The sequence below is a fragment of the Pundamilia nyererei genome, unplaced genomic scaffold, assembly GCF_000239375.1.
Source record: "Pundamilia nyererei isolate P.nyererei 1_Seehausen unplaced genomic scaffold, PunNye1.0 scaffold00030, whole genome shotgun sequence".
NCBI lineage: Eukaryota > Metazoa > Chordata > Actinopteri > Cichliformes > Cichlidae > Pundamilia > Pundamilia nyererei.
This window is the reverse complement of record NW_005187431.1, coordinates 3,137,063-3,157,632: the sequence shown is the minus strand read 5'-3', so window position 1 is coordinate 3,157,632 and position 20,570 is coordinate 3,137,063. Positions and strand designations below refer to the sequence as shown.

Genomic DNA, 20,570 nt, shown 5'->3' with positions numbered 1-20,570 from the left:
AGGATATTTAAATCAAATCCCCTCCATGACAGAGATCTCTTACTGTTTATTTATATGTTCATTAAATCCAGTGCACAGTGATGCCTGTTTACAGTATACTGTGAAGATTGCTCATCCTGTTTCAACTTAACCTCGGCTCTCACCAAAATATCTCTTTGATGTTAATCTATATCAGCTCCGCAAGGCCAGAATGCTTTCAACCCCCTCCCCCCACCCTTTGCACGAGCTCATTTGCAGACGCGACATCAACCAAGCCCAGGTGCATCTGGAAAGCCACAATGTGGACAACACATGGCGGCTAATGCATTAATTAGCATGCTAGATGAATAAATAAATAACCGTGCCGAACGAATGCCACGAGCAGTTAATTGAAGATGACGGTTTGTTCCTGAGAACAGTGTCATCTAACTGCAGGACGGTTTTTGAGGAGGTTGCGGGGCTGAGCACACAACTTTCATCATTCATGTTAATTAAGGACATGCCAAACTGTATTTAGGCAATTTCTAGCGCGTTAATGAATAAGATATTTGTGATGGATGAGGTGTAGCTGGCGCTTGGTTTGGGTCCAGTAACTACAGAACAGGGATTCATCAACACCTACACGCGTCAAATACCTGCATGTGTTTACAAGAGTGAGAGTAAGTGAGAGAGATAGCAGCCGAGGTGATGTATTTGTTTACAGGCCGTGTTTCAGGGTTATGACTCTTCTTGTATGACTGTGTTTCTTTGTGCTCTTTCTACTTGAAATTTCATCGAGAGGCCTGATTGATAAAGTTGTGAGGCTGCATGAAAGCAATTACCCTTGTTTGTTTACCTCACGATTACTTCAGCAGTGTCATCTGGCACTGATGATCTGCATACGGTGTGGTTTCCCACCCTGTAGAATGACTGCAGCAGGGTGAATCAGTGTGACTAAGTGAAACAAATTCCCGCTTGTTACATGCTGGAGTGGCTAAGTGCTGACGGTACAATGACAGAAAAAGTTTTGTCTTGAAACTCGAGCAGTTATTTTGGAGTCTTTACACAGGACAGCATGTGATGTGGATTAATATCAGCAGAATTATAGACAATCTCTTTTTCCATTTCATTATCAAGCAAAGACTTTAAGCAACAGCAAGCATTTTTCCTGTTTATAGCTAATGTATTAAGTAGTCTGTTTTTTTTTCTAAAGTCTTCTAAAAGCTGACTCTGTACTCCTTACTAACCCCCATCTCTTCTCTGCACTTCCACAAGCGTTCCGCCACAACGAGTGCCCAGACCCGGGTGTGCCGGTTAATGGGAAACGCTTTGGAGAGAGCCTTCAGCTGGGCAGTTCCATCTCATTCCTGTGCGAGGATGGCTTTGTTAAGACCCATGGCTCCCTGACCATCTCCTGCATTCTCAAGGACGGCAATGTGGTGTGGGACAACGCTGTTCCTCGCTGTGAAGGTGTGTAAGAGGGCTCATGTGTACCGTTAGAAGAAAAAAAAACTTCTGATAGCTCATTACCCGGACTGTCCTGGAGGTATAACACAGCTAAACGGGAGAATATATCCTTCTGAAGGGGATTCTGGCCCCCAGACCTTATGCTTGACACCCCTGGCTTACCATTTGTGGCTGACACCTAAGCAGTTGAAGAGATTATTGGAGGAAAATGAATCCTTTTGCTAAAAGATGCCTGAAGAAAAATATGGAGCAGAACAAATGAAAACCCCTTCCTGGACAAACATACGTACAGCTGCAGGGACTTCAAAGGTTTAGATTACACGCTCCAATCGCTCTTAAATATCCTTTTAACCATATTAGGGAAAGAACAAGTACATAAAATGTTACCAGTAATAAAGGAAGGTTGACCCAAGGGGAGCAGGGAAGTCAGAGACGATCTATGATCTACATTTCATATTGAAACAAATTGCTCCCCTGTTTCTATTTCTGCATGTAACAAAGAGCTAGAACCTTAGTGTTTATATTTTATTTATTCATTACATTTCTCTGTACAGCAGACTAGCACATTGTATATATCAGAAAAAATCCACATTATTTATTTATTATATACTGCACCTTTGTTACCTTGGTGTTCACTCTACTAGTTACTTTATGTCCTTCTAAAAAGCACTTCAGTAAAATGTATGACCCTCTATACGCAAAATATCCAAGGTTCACAGGATGTCCTGAAGATAAAAGACTATTTGGTTAGAATAATAAAAAATTCTAACACACACACAAAAAAAAGTTCAAAACTAAGTTCAGAATACGCCTTGCAAAAACAAACTAAGGAGAAAAAAAAGAGATTAAAAGAAATATCTGTACCAGTTTGGACTTTGATGTCCCAGTCCCTCTGAATGCTTCTGCAGTTCTTATCTCCCAATGGTACTACCCAGCCAGCTATTTGCCTCAAATACCGCCAAAAAAAAAAAGTTTTTGTCACCTCTTGTATACAAACGTTAGCAAACTTTGAATCGCGAGTAGTAGTTTTGATGGCATAGCTAGCTAAGTATGCAAAAATTTTATAAAATAATACTAATAATAGTAATAACTCCTCCTGAATTAGATTTTTCTCAAATAGTTAAAGGAGATATAGTTAATTACTCCATTCTCAGTAACTTTATGTCAGTGACAGCTGAGCTCAAATTGAAGTTTGTGATGCAGCGGCCATAATTTGCTTATATAGAGAGAGCTGAACAATCATCTCTGCCTGACTCAATACTCAATGAACTATCCCCAAGAAGTAGTTTAGTTTAGATAATACTCGCCATTAACTAGCCGCTTTAAGTGCAGTCACCATGGCTGGAGCTCCAAGGGACTTAAACAGGTTCTCTGTCCGTGATACGCAAATGAGGCACCACTATTAAAACATGTCACAACCCCCACCACCCCACCCCCATGTGCCACAGCAGTTTTGTGTTCCTCCATCTATCATACCCCTGCGTTTGTAGCCTAATGCGTTTTATAGATGTCCTTCAGTATGCTGAGTTGGCTGATTAAATCATTCCACTTCAAAGGGAGCGAGGAGCTGGCACAGTAACGAAGCCGTCCACTGTGCCCGTGTGTTCTGGTTAAGGATAGGCAGTTAAAAGGAGATGCGGCAAAGAGAGCTGTAACAGAGATTAGGGTGCAGGAGAGGGGTCGGCGCACTCAAGTGTCTTTTGTGCTAGCGATCAAAGACGTCCCATTTCGTCTTTTTGATGGGAGAAGGGCTCGATGATATGTTTAAAACCCTGACTCCTTGCATAGGTGGCACACAAATGCGTAATAAATGCTCATGTGCACACAGACACGCAAACACTGACACGCGTGTTCCGGGAGAAGCGGTTAACCTTGAAGCGCGCTGTCACCAGCTTCCATAAGATAAACCTTGGCAGCAAAAAGAAATGGGATGAGCCCCAGCTGATGCATGGGAACATCTGTGGGCAATGGCATACATCATCCAGGATAGACGTGCATTCATTTTTTATTTTTTAATCTGTTCTTTCTCTACCTCTATTTCATCTCTCTGTGTTAGCTCCGTGTGGAGGGGATCTGAAGGCTCCCAATGGAATCATCCTCTCCCCTGGCTGGCCAGAACTATACAAGGAGGCCCTTAACTGTGAATGGATCATTGAGGCTCCTCCAGGCTACCCCATCAAGATCATCTTCGACAAGTGAGTCACCCACATAGCAACTGCTCTTGTGCCAGCACTTTCTGTTTTCTCATAACAGGCTTGGATTTTTATTGCTTTTACCTTCTCACTGTATCACTGTGTTCTTACATCGTTATGTCTCACTTTAACCTCTCCCAACGCCTTTCCTTTATCGGAGTAATGCAGTAGATCTAATGCACTTCAACACATCCACCAACCAGGATAATACTGCTTTATTTACTAAAGTCCTTCAGAGGGGTTTGATGCTTTCATTTGATATCCTGAGCCCTAAGTACGCAAACACACACAATACAAAGGGCTATGTAAGTTGAGATGGTCTGTCAAGAGGGACTGTGGAAATGGGAGTGGATGTAATTTGTCCTGATGTTTGAGAGAGAGACAGTTGTAGGATCAAATGCTACATCAGTGTTTCACTGAGGCTCATCTTCGCTAACCCGGCTCATCCTGAGCGCTTCCACGACAGCGGGCCATGCAAAATGAATAGCGCGTAAATGTTTGTTGCTCTTTAATTTTTATGTAACATCAATAAAATATCACAAACCGCTTCATTTAGATGACACGGTTCTGAAACTAAGCAATTTATTCACGCTTTGAAGATGAAGTGGCTCAGGCAACAAAGACAGAAACACACATACATGCTATTGAAATACTGTATACACCCACCAAAGCCAAATGTCTCAGGATTCTCCAAAAGCAGCATCACTCGCTTTTGTACAGTTACCACTGTTATTACACTGACTGGCTAAATGTCAAAAATACATTTTTAGATGGGATTCTCTACATTGCCTGTTTTTGGTTAAGACCATATTGATTCATTTACTTTACAAATTGTTCATTTCATCAAGTTTTATCCAGCTAGTCAAGCACAGATTAAAATATGAAGTGAAAATGAGCTCTTTGTCCACTCTTGATCTCTTTTCCCTGATAATTTAGCAGAAGGCAAATATATTTATAGAATATGAGAAACCTTATTTTTGATACAATCTACTAATGCAGATCTTACCTTTAAACTCCCGTCTGTTCGTTTGATATTCTGCTTTCGTGCTGCTTAATTTCAAATAAATGCACAGAAGTCCCAGTGGATATGTCACTGTTGTGTGATGGTGTGGAGCTCCAGGGCAGGCTCCACTTTGTCTGATTTGTAACCGAGCTTTGCATTTATTGTAGATCTGACTTAATAATGAAGATGATGAGGTTTGAATTGAGATGCTCATGTAAGACAGACTAGTTCACATATACATTTTTGGCATGATTATGATTGTTTAGTTCTTTATTTTCCCATTTCATTAATTTCAACAATCATTTACTAAAGTCATACATTATTGTCTCGGATCTTGTGAGGTGCAGTCAAAAAAAGCTTTGCTTTGTGTTTTCAGGTTTCGCACTGAGGTTAACTATGATGTCCTCGAGGTGCGAGATGGACGTTTTCCCTCTTCACCACTAATTGGCAGTTACCAGGGCACACAAGTTCCCCAGTTCCTGATCAGCACCTCCAACTTCCTGTATCTCCTATTCACCACTGACAAGAGCCACTCTGACATTGGCTTCCGTATACGTTATGAAAGTAAGGGCCTACCACGTTTGAACACAGTGACACAGGAAGCAGTTTGTTCACTTATGCACCACAGACGCTAAAAGAAATACATCTGTTGCATATACAGTGGGGGAATAATTATTTGTGTGCTCACTTATTAATAAATGAGCAGTCTCTAATTTAATGAAGAGAGACAGAATATCAAACAAAATCCAGGAAAACACATAAATACATACATAAACATTATAAATTGATTTGTATGTCATTGAGCGAAATATGAATTTGATCCCCTACAACCAGGACCAAGGAGCTGTCAAAGGACATCAGGGACGAAACTGTTGTCCTGCCAAAGGCCATTAGCAAGAAGCTTGGTGAGAAAGTGACTGCTGGTGCTGTACTTTCCTCATGGGGTGTGGATGATCATGAGAAAGGTGGTGGATCAGAATAAAACTACACAGGAGGAGCTTGCTAATCTGATTACACCTGGGACCAGAATCACCAAGAACACCATTGATCTCACGCTACACTGTGATGGACTAAAGTCTTGCAGCACTACCAAGGTCCCCCTGTTCAAGAAGCCTCATGCACATGCCCATCTTAAGTTTGCCCGTGAACAATGATTCAGAGAAGGCTAGGGAGAAAGTGCCAAAACTGAGCTCCAATCACCTGCTGTGATTGGAGGAAGAGAAATCCTGAGTATGTCCCAAGTAACACCATCCCCACAGTCAAGCATGAAGATGGAAACATTTTGCTTGAGGGCTGTTTTTCTGCTAATTGAGGAACCAAAGAACAAGGCCGAATCATCGACAAGAACCTCCTTCCTTGAGCCAGAACACTGAAGATGGGTCATGGATGGACCTTCCAGCATGACACTGACCCCAAATCATCTCCAAGGAAAAAAAGAGTTGTTAAAGATGAAGCACATTAAGTCCATGGAGTGGCCTAGCCAGACCTCAGTCCTATAGAAAATCTGTGGAAGGAGTTGAAACTATGAGTTGAAACTATGAGTTGAAACTATGAGTTTCTAAGCAGCAGCCACGAAACCTAAAAGATTTAGTTTCTGTAAACAGGAGTGGACCAAAATCCACCAACTACAGGAACTACAGTCTTACTGACTGTTCGCCAACAGGGGTTTCTTCACCAAGTATTAAGTCATGTTTTTTGATCGAATACGTATTTCACTCAATGACATGCAAATCGATTTAAATAACCTTTATGCAGTGTTGATATTCTGTCTCTCTCCATTAAAATGAAACTATCATAAGAATTAGAGACAGTTTGTTTCTTTGGAAGTAGGGAAACTTTCAGATTCACCATGGGATCAAATAATTGTTTCCCCGACTGTAGATTGTGTAACCTATTTTCTGTACTGCACGTGTGAAAGCTATTCAGTTTTGGCTGTAGATGTAAATGTAAATTCACCACGATGCCACTGTTATTAGAATACATATAATCAGAAAGAAAATGGGTTTTTCTTTCATATATTTCTGCCCTGACATATTGCCAAGCTCGAGACTGTATTTACACTCCCATGGTTTCACACTTACACATTTCTGCCTAGCCTCGTTCCCACCTTTGCAGCATATACTGGCAACCTTTTCCACTTTCTCTGTGGCTAAATCTTTGCAAAGCTTCAATAATTCACTATAAGCACAACTTCACCACGCGAGGTGGAGCGGAAAAGCACTTTGAAAACTTCTTATTGGTTCATTTCTGTGGAAAAATGATATTCGTTTGAATTATTTATAAGAATCGTTTGATAAAAGTAAACTGCCCTTCAACATTTGTTGACCTCCTCGTAACCCGTTATGATAATTACACTTGCAGGTGAATTCGGAGCCTTTTGTGTCTGCATTTGATCAAATGTCATTTATCCTTTATTTTCTCTTCACTCTGCAGCCCTGCAGCTACAATCAGATCACTGTGTGGATCCTGGCATCCCCGTCAACGGGCAGCGACACGGGAACGACTTCTACGTCGGAGCTTTGGTGACATTTAGTTGCGACGCAGGGTACACGCTTAGTGACTCTGAGCCATTAGAATGTGAACCCAATTTTCAGTGGAGTCGCCCCCTGCCTAGCTGTGATGGTACGTTCCATAATATTGACCTAGAAATGAATGGTCCCCCTGCCAGATTTCTCCCCACTCATAAATGGGATTAAAGCTAAAGTCATTGTTGTGTGTTGTTAGAGATGAAACATGAGAAATCATTTTAAGCACTTTGCTTCATATTGCATCACATTTAAATAGCTATATATTCCTGAGTTATTATAAAATCCATATGAGATGATAACATTTCTTTCAAGGACTCTTGTTTTAGACTTTAAAAGTTTCTGCTTCATTTCATCAGAAATGTTTTATATGTGCGGCAGTGAACATACCCTTTGATGTTTCCCTTTTTCCTCGTCTGTAAATGCTTTTATATTTAAGGACAGTATTGATTCTCCCGTCCTCTCTGTAATGATATTGTTAACATCCACTCGGTCTTTTTGTGTGCCATCTTGAAGGGCACCTCTTGGAAAATGCATTCATCCACATTGGAATTGCACAGACGGTTTTAGCATTTATTTATTTATTTGTGGGGAACGTTATTTCTGTCTCCGTGTCCTCTCTGATTTTGCTTCTGCGCTCACCTCTCTCCTTCATCCGTCTTCCACTGTTTCCATTCGTCCCGCGTCACCAGCATTGTGTGGAGGTTACATCCAGGGCAACGCCGGCACCATCTTGTCTCCCGGCTTCCCAGACTTTTACCCGCATAACCTGAACTGCACGTGGATAATCGAGACCTCCCACGGCAAAGGTTAGCAGAGAAATTCTGTGTCAACACATGCGGCAGTCAAATTCAATTTCTGTTACAATGTCATTTCCCTCTACTGAGTGGCCTTTTTATTTTGCCGAACAAGCTGTCTTTGTAAGGCCGGGCTGCTGAGAGGCTGGCCTAAGGCTACGGCGCCATGGGATGATTCTCCAGCCTTTGGTCGAGCACTCATATCAAACTGACTGAGCCTTATTTGCAGATGCTTTATCTGCACAGGTGCAGCTGTGTTTGGAAAAGGATAGGGAATTTGTACTGAATGTGTTATGATATAGAAAATATTGTGTTTCCAAGGTTTTTTTTCCACCTTCATGATTATTATGTATGTGATGTTTATTATTATGCATATATAAGTTATGTAAAGATGTAAAAAACCCAAACATTTCAACAATGGCTCTTTCATCTCCTCGTATTCAGGTGTCCAGTTCACCTTCCACACCTTCCACCTTGAGAGCCCTCACGATCATTTATTGGTGACAGAGAACAGCAGCTTCTCTCAGCCACTTTGGAGGCTGACGGGCTCCACCTTGCCTCCGCCTCTCAGCGCAGGGCTGTTTGGAAACTACACAGCACAGATCCGCTTCCTGTCTGACTTTTCCGTTTCGTATGAGGGATTCAACATCACCTTCTCTGGTGAGAATAAATTTAGTTTTACGGATTTAAAGCCTTCTGAACTGTTTTTTGTTTGACTTCACAAATTTAAAAAGTACGTTTTCTGCAAATGAATGAAAACATATGCCATATCAGATAAATATAGGACAGTCTGCTATGAATTATCATCACTTTTTCTGTAATCCTACTCATTTATCGTGTACTTTCACTGGTCTGGTTCGGCCTTGTTAAGATCAAAGTGGGCTGCGTGTGCCCCAGAACGTAAAATCTCTGCTTTAGAACATTAATCATGCATTTCTTCATGTATTTTTAATAATTATGGTTTCTGAAAAAGTTATTGATACAAACAGTCCTCTGGAAATCTGTGATTACATGTACTCAAGAATGAATAGTAAAATAGGTTAACACCAAGAAAACGGACTCATTTTAAATGAATAAAGTAGAAACGAGCACTAATGACCTCTTACCTACTGAGAGCATAATTTACCTCCTTTGTTCTCACAGCATTTCTAGATTTGAACATTAGGACGCCGAAGAAAGAGATTCTTATAAAATCTAATGAGATGTTATTGATGGCTTAAAATAGCAAGTGTGAATTCTTATCAGTGGCTGAATGGACGAAAGATTTAATGTTTGGAATGGTTTCATTACTTGCAAAGTCCCTTTGAAGGCTCTGCTTGAATAATCTTAATAAATGACATATGGGCTTCTGATCCTTAGACGTGAACTTGGGTTTAGAAGAAAAGTGTCATATTTCAGAAGGTTTAGCCCTCTTTTACTTTTTGAAATATTTTCTTAACTTTCCTAGCATGACAGAAGTCTTAATTAGCCCGTTTCACACATTTACACATCGCAGATAAAAAGCCCCACACAGACAAAACTGTTATTACACTTTCTTTACTTGCCAGTGCTGAAGATTCATACTTTTTTCTCTCTATTTTCCAGATTATGATTTGGAGCCGTGCGAAGATCCTGGAATTCCACCTTACAGCACCAGAAAGGGATTGCAGTACGGAGTGGGCGATGCCCTCATCTTCTCTTGTTTCCCAGGTTACCGACTGGAGGGTCCGGCGAGGGTGGTCTGCTTAGGGGGCAGGAGGCGGGTGTGGAGCTCCCCTCTGCCAAGGTGTGTTGGTAGGTGGTCACATGCTTTATTTTGGCTTTTGTCACTTCCCCGCCTCCCCACCTCTCTAATCTCCCAATGCCATGCCAGCACATTAGCCTTCCACACACCCCCACAATTAAGAAATGTACAGAAGTGTCAGTCACGTTAGACAGCGAGGCATTCCCCTTTCAAATCTCCTCATTATCTCCATACACATTATCTCCATACACACAAGTTTTGTCTCTTCATTGGATAGCTTCCCAGAAACGGAGCTTTTTTTTTATTACTTTGTCCAAATTACATAGTGCCACCGTTCTAATGAGGACAGCATTAAACAGCTTAAATATGTTAATTATTGATCGTGCTTGTTGCTAATGCATGTGAAACATGTTGGGTCAGACTGCGAAGATGTAGGTCAGTGTGTTGATTCTGTGATGCAGCAAACCTTAATGGGCATTTGGGCTCTGATATGAAAATGAATTCATCTTAATGCTCGTAACGATAATGATAGGTGCATCAGTGACCATGGCAATCGTTGACCTACTTGTGTTTGTCCTCAGCGTGGCAGCTTTTAATAAACTAAAAGCACCATTAAAATGGAACTTAATGTGGAAACACTGGAAACTGCACGAATTACTTTATTTGCACATTCAATTTATTTTTTGTGTCTAAACTCGGAACGTAATTGGAACCGCAGATAATTTAACACGCTGCTGAAAACGAGCAATTAGACTCGAGTGAATAGCGTGATGGTGACGTCACAGTGCATTTCGGTTAATACATGATTTGTTTCTAAATGTTTGCTCGCAGAGTTTAGGCGTGTGTAAAGTAGGTCAGTCAATTTCCTGACAAAAACCTGCTCGCTCTGCTTTCTGTTTAGTTGTCTGAAGCTTTGGCTGCTGGTTTTCGGTTTGCCCTCCAGATGAATTCAGGTCTTTGAAGGATGGCACCAGAGACACATTTTGATATTTTCATACTGCTATCACTCTCAACCTCATTTTAGAAACTTGATTCTTCTCCACATGCCTCCAAGACAGCCCCATCACCTTACCTCATCTTACTTGGGTGCATTCTCAAAGTTAAAAAAGGAGGGTGCCTTTGTGGCCATTTAAATTCTGGCTGCCATTTTTTTAAGAGAAAACTTTGTCTTCCCCCAAGTTTCCCCCCCTGATGTGATTCAGAAAAAGTACTTTTCAGATAGAGCTGAAATTAGTGTTAATCATATTCAGATTGCAGTGTGATTATGATGATGTGCCACTCAACATTCAGGTTTAGTCAGTGACCATATTCCTCTCCCCATCACCTCTCCCCGCGCATGACAGCATGAATAAATACACTCGGAGTTTCAAGCATATAGCGATTGACATGTCCTCTGCTCTCTCCAACACCACCACCACCACCTCTTTCTCTCTCTTTCTGTCTGTCTCTGCTCTCTTACTTTTTCTCTAGCTGAATGTGGTTCATCCGTGACTGGTATGCAAGGGGTGCTGCTCTCACCCAACTACCCCGGTTACTACGGCAACAACCACGAGTGCATCTACTCCATCCAGACGCAGCCTGGCAAAGGCATTCAGCTACGGGCACGGGATTTCAGACTGGAGGAGGATGACATACTCAAAGTGAGAGGGTGGTGGGAGTTGTATCCTCCCCGTGTCTGTATGACGCCTTGTTAGCATATCTGCGTGCGTGCACCTGCTTCTCCTAATTCCAATACTTCCTCCCACTCTCTCTCTCTCTCTCTCTTCCGTCCAGGTCTTTGATGGAAGCAGTAATAAGGCTCGCCTGCTGGGGGTGTTTACAGGCAACGAGCTGATAGACACAACCCTGAACTCCACCTCCAGCTCTATGTGGCTCGAGTTCATCAGCAATGCGGATAACACCAGTAAAGGCTTTGAACTACACTTCACCAGTAAGTAACTCACTCTGTTGTGCACACAAATACAATGTACTTTTTTTTAAAATTCAGAGTCTTTTGAGTGTAGTTTGTGCTTGCTTTGTCCAATTTTTTCTTCGTTGCCTTTGGCGCATTAAAAGCACAACAATTCTTTCTTTCTTCTCCGTCCGAATTTGCCTCTTTTTTACCTCTCGCTCTCTGCTAAAGGTTTCGAGCTCGTGAAATGCGAGGATCCAGGTGTTCCCCAGTTTGGCTACAAGCGGGAGGACAAAGGTCATTTTGCAGGGAGCATCGTGTCTTACAGCTGTGACCCGGGCTACACCCTGAAAGGTCCTGAGGTGCTCACCTGCCTGAGGGGCGAAAGGAGGGCTTGGGACAGCCCCCTTCCACTCTGTGTTGGTGAGTATGATCGTTTTGAATTTGGCTGGAGATTTTTGAAGTTTGAAGTTTTGAGACAGCAAAGAATTTAGCCGACTGGGTGCTCTGTTTAGATTTGCACTGCATTTTTATAAGTTTGTTTTGTTTGGGGTTTTTTTAACCCAGGTTTTTGACATCTTAACATGCTAAATTCAACTGTTGCATACATGAATAATTACGTACTTCAATGCAAAAATAAAATAACTAAGGCTGAGAAAACTGCTTTCTGTCAGACACTGTTGATGCACACAAGGTGTCCTTTGGTGCCGGTGCCATTATGTACCAGACATAGCAATGATGGACATAGAGAGATAAGTTAAAGCGGTACCAGTCATTTGTTTACCCTCTGGAAGACTTTCATTTGTAGGTAACGTTTTTGAGGGGGGGTTGTTATTTTGAGTAGGGAGGTTTGCCCGTCCTTTTTATTTTCACTTTCACTCGCTGGTTAAATGGTAAATGGACTGTTTCTTAAATAGCACTTTCTTACTCGAGCACTCAAAGTGCTTTATACAACATGCCTCATTCACACATGTATTCATACAAGCACATTTTTTCTACCTCTGAGTTCTTTCTATCTAGCATATACACTCCAATCAACACAGTAAAAGTGACTTCAAGTTTAATATTTTGGAAAAGGATACTTTGACATGCAGACTGGAGCAACCGGGGGGGTCAAATCAACAACCTTTCGATCAGCGGGTGACCTACTGTACCTCGTGAGCCAAAGCCACCCCTGAAGCTACGTTAGTTTAGCAACCAAGATTACTTGATAAACTTTAGGAAAATATTGTGATTTCTATTAAAATACTTCCAACTCAGTCCTAATGTTGTTAGGGGCCATCATAGCTGTATCTCAGCATCAGTGGTCTGTGAGAATTTGGGGGAATTTCAGGGACATAAAAAAGTTATTTGAGCAATAAGGAGTAAAAAGAAAAAAAAAGAAAAAGCTATTTAAACAATGACAGACATGATTGAGTGATCTGGAGTGAACAAACTAAAACTGTCTCAGAAATGTGGTGAAGTGGACCTATAACATATAATATAAATAGATATGTTTCCATATTCAAGTGCAGTGTGTAAGAGCATGACATGTTGTGTAGTATCACATACTTTTGCATCAGTCTATGGTATCATGTCTTTCATCAGTGTGTAATTCCCTTTTCTTCCATTGCTATTTGTTACAATATATTGTATTAAAATCAGGCAAAGATTTCCAGTTAAAGTAGCATTGTGTGTTGCATCCTCATATATTACAGCATTTATCTGTGTTTTCTTTATAGTTTGCACGGCTAATCCAAGCCGGCTTCAGTTTTTTTAGCTGATGTATGACCTAGTTCCTCTTCCTAATAACAATGTGAATATACCAGTTTGGAAAAAAAGCTCTGTGGTTTGTTTTAGCGCTGCTATTCTGGGGCATCCATTTGGTTGCTTTCCCAGCAATTCAGTGCATTATCTCATCCAAAATGACTGTGCTCTATTTTTTCTTTTTATATTCCTATTGCATCATGATTGCAAATTCCCCCTAAAAAAAGACACTATATCAGCAGCAACCCTGAGCCCAGGAAGCAAGGTTTTAACCCCCCCGTCTGTACTCTGAAGACTTTCAAAAATGTGTTTGATGGAGATAATTTCATGAAAGTTTAGCGGAAGATCCCTCTATTTTATTTTCAGAGTTCATCTACAAGTCAACTCATGTCACTTATTGCCAGCCACCGCAGACACTGTATGCATATATTCTGGCACACAGACATATAGATATATATATAGTATCATGCTAACCCACCCAGAGCCATTTTTTGGACATTGTCAGGAAGAAAACCAGGGAGACAGGCGTTCTTTGACATCAGCCAAGGTGATTAGAATAGTGTTGCTCTGCTCCCTTTCCGAACCAAACTGACAGGTAATTTCATGTCTGGATATAAACAACATTTGCCAAACTGTATTTCCCCGAACACGTTTGTCCTCCCGATGCTCCTTTCACTGCAGATGATAGCTTAACATCCGGAGTGAATTTAGGAGCAGATGTGGGACTGTTTCTGCTTGTAATGGCAGGATTATTTTCTCGCAGTGAGGACACACTGAGCACAGATGGGAAGGGTATAGCGGGAAGGGCCAGGAAGGAGTTTAAAAAAAAAAAAAGGGAGGGAGGGGAGTCTGGTGTATACTGAAAGTCACAGAAGAAGAAATTTGCAAGGTTGAATCTCACACAGAAGCTCCGATGTGGACACCAGGATGTTATTATTGTTATGTTTGGGTATGTGTGCACATCTAATGTCATTCAAAAATGATAACCCACTATACAGAAAACGAGAGAAATTCCATATTTGCAAAGCAGCAACATGACTTCATGGGTTTCATTTGTGATCATACTGAAAAAGCATTCTGGGAAAAAAATGAAAAAAATAAAACCACTAAGACTGAGACTGAGACAAAGGGAAGAGACGCTGAGCTGAACTTTGATGAATGTGGAGGCAGAGATTGAAGGGGTAGAGTGGTTCGGGGAGTTATACTGCTATGGCAGCATTGAGCGGTAGTTTCTTAGGTCATAAGGCAAGAAGAAAGCGATGGCTTTGTCTTACTGTGATAGATCACTGCCTTTTCAATCCACGAAACAGCAAGTTTTCTTCAGCACAAAAAAAGGATAAGGGGTAGGGAAAGCTTGAAAATAGACTGAAAGCCTCAGCAGGAGCGTGAAGAATGATATGTTCATATTTTTATTTTTTGGGTAAATGGCGCTTTACTTAGTCCCTATGGACCCCAAAGCGCTTTACACTACATTCAGTCACACACACATTCACACACTGGTGATGGCAAGCTACATTGTAGCCACAGCCACCCTGGGGCACACTGACAGAGGCAAGGCTGCCGGACACTGGCACCACCGGGCCCTCTGACTACCACCAGTAGGCAATGGGTGAAGTGTCTTGCCCAAGGATACAACGACCGAGACTGTTGGAGCCGGGGCTCGAACCGGCAACCTTCCGATTACAAGACGAACTCCCAACTCTTGAGCCACAATTGCACCACATCTTAATGTTTTTAAGAAACGTTTAACTATGGTGATCGTTGTTACTTAAATGTACACCAGTCAGGGATAACATTATGACCACCTGCCTAATATTATGCTGGTCCCGGTTTTGCTGCTATAACAGCCATCACATGTTGAGACGTGGACTCCACTAGACCCGTGAAGGTGTGCTGTGGTATCTGGCACCTAGATGGTATTGAGAGAACCTTTAAGTCCTGTAAGTTGTGAGATGTTGCCTCCATGGATGTGTGTCAAAGAAACATCCACATTGATGGCTCGACCCAAGGTTTCCCAGCAGAACATTGCCCAAAGCATCACACTGCCTCCGCCAGCTAGTACACCCTGGTGTTTTCCAGGTAAACGACACACATGCACCCAGTTAGCCACATGATGCAAAAGAAAACAGAATTTATCAGACTAGGCCAAGTTTTTCTATTACTCCGTGGTCCAATTCTGATGCTCACATACTCATTGTTGGGGCTTTTTCAGTGCACAGAGGTCAGCATGAGCACCCAGATTGGTCTGCAGCTATGCAGCCCCAAACAAACTGCGATGCTCTGTGTCTATTTTGGCACCTTTCTATCAGAACCAGCATGAACTTTTTCAGTAGTTCGAGCTACAGTAGCTCATTCGTTGAATCGGACCACGCAGGCCATCACTCAGCATTAGTTTACCACTGTTACTTTTGATAGATACTGCACCGCAGACCAGAAACACCTCAGAACAGCTGCAGTGTTGGAGATGCTCTGACCCAGTCTCCGGCTATCACAATTTGGTCAAACTCGCTCAAATTGTTGTGCCTGCCCATTTTCCTCGTTTCTAATACATCAACTTTCTGGAAAAACTTTTCATTTGCTCCCTGATATATCCCATGATAAATGGGATATTTGGAGATAAAGTATCTGAATTTCAGGAGCGGGACCACACCTCCAAGCACACTCTCTCCGGTTCTTATCTATGTATGATCCCCCAGTTCTACCCCACTCTCTCTCCCATTTTCAATTCTTTCACTTCTATTTAGTACATGGGGATCTGCCAGGCTCGGCTCACTTCACCTTTATCTACTAAAATGCTGTCAAAGCTAAAGTGAGGACGTGGGCCATTATGTTATGCCTGTTTGGTGTATAATGTACTGTATAAGGAGGTTTGAAAGACAGAAATATATTTGTTTGCATTTAGAAGAAATGACATATTTGCAGCATAAAAGGTAACAAAGTATTTTTGTCTGTTTGTGGAGAAATCGCAGCTTCTCCCTCTCTGATGGTCAGTTTGTAAAGTACTACAATCTTATGTTAATTTAAGTGCTCCTGCAGTCAGTCCCCTTTCCTCCCCCCCCCCTTCCTATTCTCTGTTTTTCTCCCTGCGTGTCTGTGTTTAGTTGCTGTATTGAAGTACAAGGCTTACTTGTCACTGATGGATTTCACAGACCATCATCACCATCATCATCAGTATGATTTCCAGACCTCAATTTTCCTTCTGTTTGAAGGATCCATTTTTCTCTCAGGGGAAGGAAAAGAAACACGAGCCACTTTTAACATCTTCTTGTCAGTTAGAGTGGCCTCACAAAACGGGAACAAAAAAAAACACTTAAAATCTGATGTTAAACATTTTTTCTCTTCTTTTTTTTTCATTCAGAGTAATTTGTGGTAATTGAAGGAAAGGCTGAGAATTGCTTTTCAGTCATAGTATTTCTGAAAGCACTTTATTACTTAAGTTACTGGAAAAGAACCTGATTTTGTTCCCCTTTTTTTTGACAGGTTGCTTTGGCGCTCCGATTTTTGCTTTGCTGTTTCCCAGAATGTGTTTTTGTGTTGACAATTTTCTAGAGACTGAGTTTATGTTGGTTATGTTTTGTGAACTGTGATATGATACTAGAGAGATCCTACTGACTGCAGCCACTAGTACTAAACACACACTCATAACAATGGCACTCGTCTGATGAGCAAGTCATTCACAGCCTATCGTGTTGCGCACCTATACTTTTGTTTGACACTCTTCACACTTCCTTAAAAGTGGCAGTGAACTGGAGTCTGATGAATTGAATATTGTGTTGTTCAGTCAACAATTCCATCAGCTTTCAAAGATGAGATCACGGTTAAGATGGTGAATTGCCTTTGCTGAGCCAAAGAGACACAGAGTGTATTGAGTTGGCCGCTCTCCCTCCTATCATTCAAATTTCTAACTACATGATGGAGTCTGTCACATTGGAGGATTTGACTGCTATGTCAATAATTAATAATGATGAGAGGGAAGCGATGAGCTGTACTTTACTGGAAGTGCGGTAATGCAACTTTTGGTCTGTTAAGTATGCTAACCTTTGTTGTAGCAATCATTATTAACTTCTTTTATTCCCCCTCGCTGCTTTCACTCTACTTTTCAGCCGAGTGTGGGGGTACCATCAAAGACGAGCCTTCCGGTCGTATCCTCTCTCCGGGCTACCCGGCACCATACGAGCACAACCTGCACTGCATGTGGACCATCGAGGCGGCCCCAGGAAGCACTATAAGGTCTGAACAACAGTCCTTGGTTTCTTTTTTTTTTTTTTTATTTTTGCTCTCCGTCTAGTTTTCTGATTACATTGTTTTTTACAGGCTTTCGTTCAATCTACCACCTTTCAATATACTTCCAATTTAGCCCAGCCCCCTTTTGCAGTGGTATTCATCACTTTCACAGGCTGCTGTGTAATCAATCTTCAGTGAGCTACTGTTGGCCAACAGCTGAGTTACAACTGGTTGAAAGGAAATGCGTCCTCTGAGTCTAAAGATGTCAGACTACAAAAAAAAAGAAAGTCAAGCGCTCTGAGTTTTTGAGAGATCTTGCAGGTTGTATTGGTTTTGATACATTCCTTGTTTGATACTTTTGCACTTTTGATCAATAGAAACTTAAGTTTATATTTAGTATTTTCATCGTTTCACCCCCTGGTGTTGTCAGGCTGTTAATGAAACTATTTGCTCTTCTTTACCTCGCCTCACCTCGTCTTACCTCCATAATTCAATACGTAGCCATTACTCTTGCCCTTGGAGGAAGGAAAAACACCTTCAGGCTTCTGTGTGTTTGTTTAATCACTCAATTTGTGTTCTTATAAATGTAAGATTGCGCAAGAGTTTACTGAGTTCTTTTGAGCCTGCAGTGTCACAACAAAACATTTTACACGTGATGAGGTCATTAGGATGTTAAAGCCATGGTCATGGTAAAAAGAAAGTGCATTTTCTATAAATTCTAAGGTTTTATATCTCAGGGTAAAAAAATAATCTGGTCCTTGTGTGTGTGTGTGTGTGTGTGTGTGTGTGTGTATTATATTGTATGTATGTATTGTATATACATACATACAATGGTATAGATATATTGAATGGTATAGAAATTCATCATTTATTCAGAATAGCACTGGATAACTGGATCAGTAAGCCTCATGGCACAGTGTACTTCAGCCTCTGGGAGAATCCCCTAAATCCATAGGTACACAATAAAAAGGTTCAAGTGGGAGATCTATGATCTCTTATCACTAATTGGATAGACTTCCACTACAAGATCTCATACTAATCCTAATAATGTATATCATGCCTAATGCATCTTTATATATGCACTACACTGTTATTTGATGTGTGCCTCTGTATTCCAGTATACTTGAACTGACATAAATCATAACTGATGAGGAGTAATATCTAGTCACAAATATAGACAACAACACTCACCCAAACACAACAGCAGAGGTTTTGCCGTAGTGTTAATCCTTTTAATGCGTCACTTTTAATCGTGCCACTCTTCCTTCTTTCAGGACTTCTGTGTTTTTGTTTGGTTAGTGTCTGATTCATATCTATTTTCCATCCAAAACAATGCAAACATGTCTTTAAAAAGACATGTTCGGCATGTCGTCATCGTAGATTTGTGTATGCGTGAATGCCGCTGCATATCTTGAACATCTGACATTCCCAGGTCCCTCATGATTGCTAGTTTAGGTTCATTAGTGTCGTCCCTTCCTCTGGCTCCCTGGCATTCCTCTAGAAGGTATGCTCTGGCTCATGTCTTTGATCCTATGCATGAAATTCATTATTGAGAGGAATTTGCAATGCATTAGCCCAGGGATTCCTTGTGTATCATGTGGTGTAGCTGAAGGTAGCACACTAATCAAACTGTACTGAGTATGTGTGAGAGACCAGAAGTTGTGCTGAGTGACTGCTTACATATATACAGCCTAGAGACAAGGTTACCTGGGGACATTGATGGAATTAAAATATAGGTAGGAAGCAAAGAGTGGATTATAGGCATGAAGAGATAATAACAAGATCAAATGAACTGCGATGATAAGGGAGGCAATGAGCCATTTTACTGAGGTAACATTCAGTGGTTACTGCTGCAGACCACATAGTAAACTTAACAACGAAGCTGTAAATGTTCATCTTAAACACAGTGTTCAGTAAGAAAACATATACTCTAATTTGGTCACTTATAACATGATTGGATTTATGATATTGAACTTGGTTTTAACTGTTCGCAATGCATCAGTGCTATAATTGGAATAAAGGATAAATCTGAGAAGAAAATAAATGTGGTCAGCCTCATCCCCCTGCATCAAATATTGCAGTTCTGTCAATTCAATTCAGTTGAATTCAGTCTTATTTACAGCATCAAATCACAACAACGGTCACCTCTAGGCACTTTGTATTATAAGGTAAAGACCCTACAATAATACAGAAAAAAAAAAACAATCAGGAAAGCTGCTATGAGCAAGCATTTGGTGACAGTGGGGAGGAAAAACTCCCTTTTAACGGGAAGAATCTTCCGACATACTCAGACTCGGAGAAGGGCAGCCATCTGTCGTTTCCAGTGTGGGTGATGGGAGGAAGACAGGACAAAAGATATGTTGTGGAGATTAGTAATAACTCTTGATTAAATGCAGAGTGGTGTATACACACAAAGAGTGAAAAGTGGTGAAAAAAGAAGAAACAGTAAATCATGGCAAACCCCCAGCAGTCGATGCCTATTGCAACATAATTAAGGGAAGGTTCAGTCTCACCTGATCCAGCCCTAACTATAAGCTTTATCAAAAAGGAACGTTTGAAGCCTAATCTTAAAAGTAGGGGTGTCCTAACCTTTACACAGAAGAGGGTCTGAAAGGTCTGTCTCCTACTTTTAAATACCTGAGGAACCACAAGCAAGCCTGCAGTCTGAGAGCAAAGTGCTCTGTTGGGGTGACATGGTACTATTGGGCCTGATTTCACAACATGTATGTGAGCAGAAGGATTTGGCGTCAGTGATAACACAAGCTAGTATTTGGCTCTGCACTGCTGGAGACAAAAAGATAAGTCTTCTTATTCAATAATGCTCTTTCACGGTGTAACCATGACGCTTACCCACTTTACAAGCATCCATATGTGAGTTTAGAGTGACAAACCTGTCACCTCACCATTACCATAAACTCACCACATCAAGGCATCAATACCAAAGGACACTTTGCGCTTGTCTATAAGATGCCAGAACGATGACGAAATGGGAATGATAACAGGCTGGGTACCATGAGGTGGGGTTTTTTTTTTTTTGGGGGGGG

At 41.3% G+C, this 20,570-nt stretch overlaps 1 protein-coding gene across 2 annotated transcripts in view; it reads left to right on the top strand.

The window, feature by feature from the left end:
* Positions 1–20,570, top strand: part of csmd2 (CUB and Sushi multiple domains 2) — a 262,154-nt gene that overhangs the window by 153,306 nt on the left and 88,278 nt on the right. For both annotated transcript variants that reach the window (XM_005728850.1, XM_013909751.1), the window contains 11 exons: positions 1,234–1,428; positions 3,482–3,620; positions 4,997–5,184; positions 7,054–7,242; positions 7,838–7,954; positions 8,387–8,602; positions 9,527–9,715; positions 11,136–11,305; positions 11,439–11,595; positions 11,788–11,979; positions 17,406–17,532. In XM_005728850.1, coding sequence (XP_005728907.1) covers positions 1,234–1,428; positions 3,482–3,620; positions 4,997–5,184; positions 7,054–7,242; positions 7,838–7,954; positions 8,387–8,602; positions 9,527–9,715; positions 11,136–11,305; positions 11,439–11,595; positions 11,788–11,979; positions 17,406–17,532 — 1,879 coding nt within the window. The remainder of the gene's footprint in view (positions 1–1,233; positions 1,429–3,481; positions 3,621–4,996; positions 5,185–7,053; positions 7,243–7,837; positions 7,955–8,386; positions 8,603–9,526; positions 9,716–11,135; positions 11,306–11,438; positions 11,596–11,787; positions 11,980–17,405; positions 17,533–20,570) is intronic.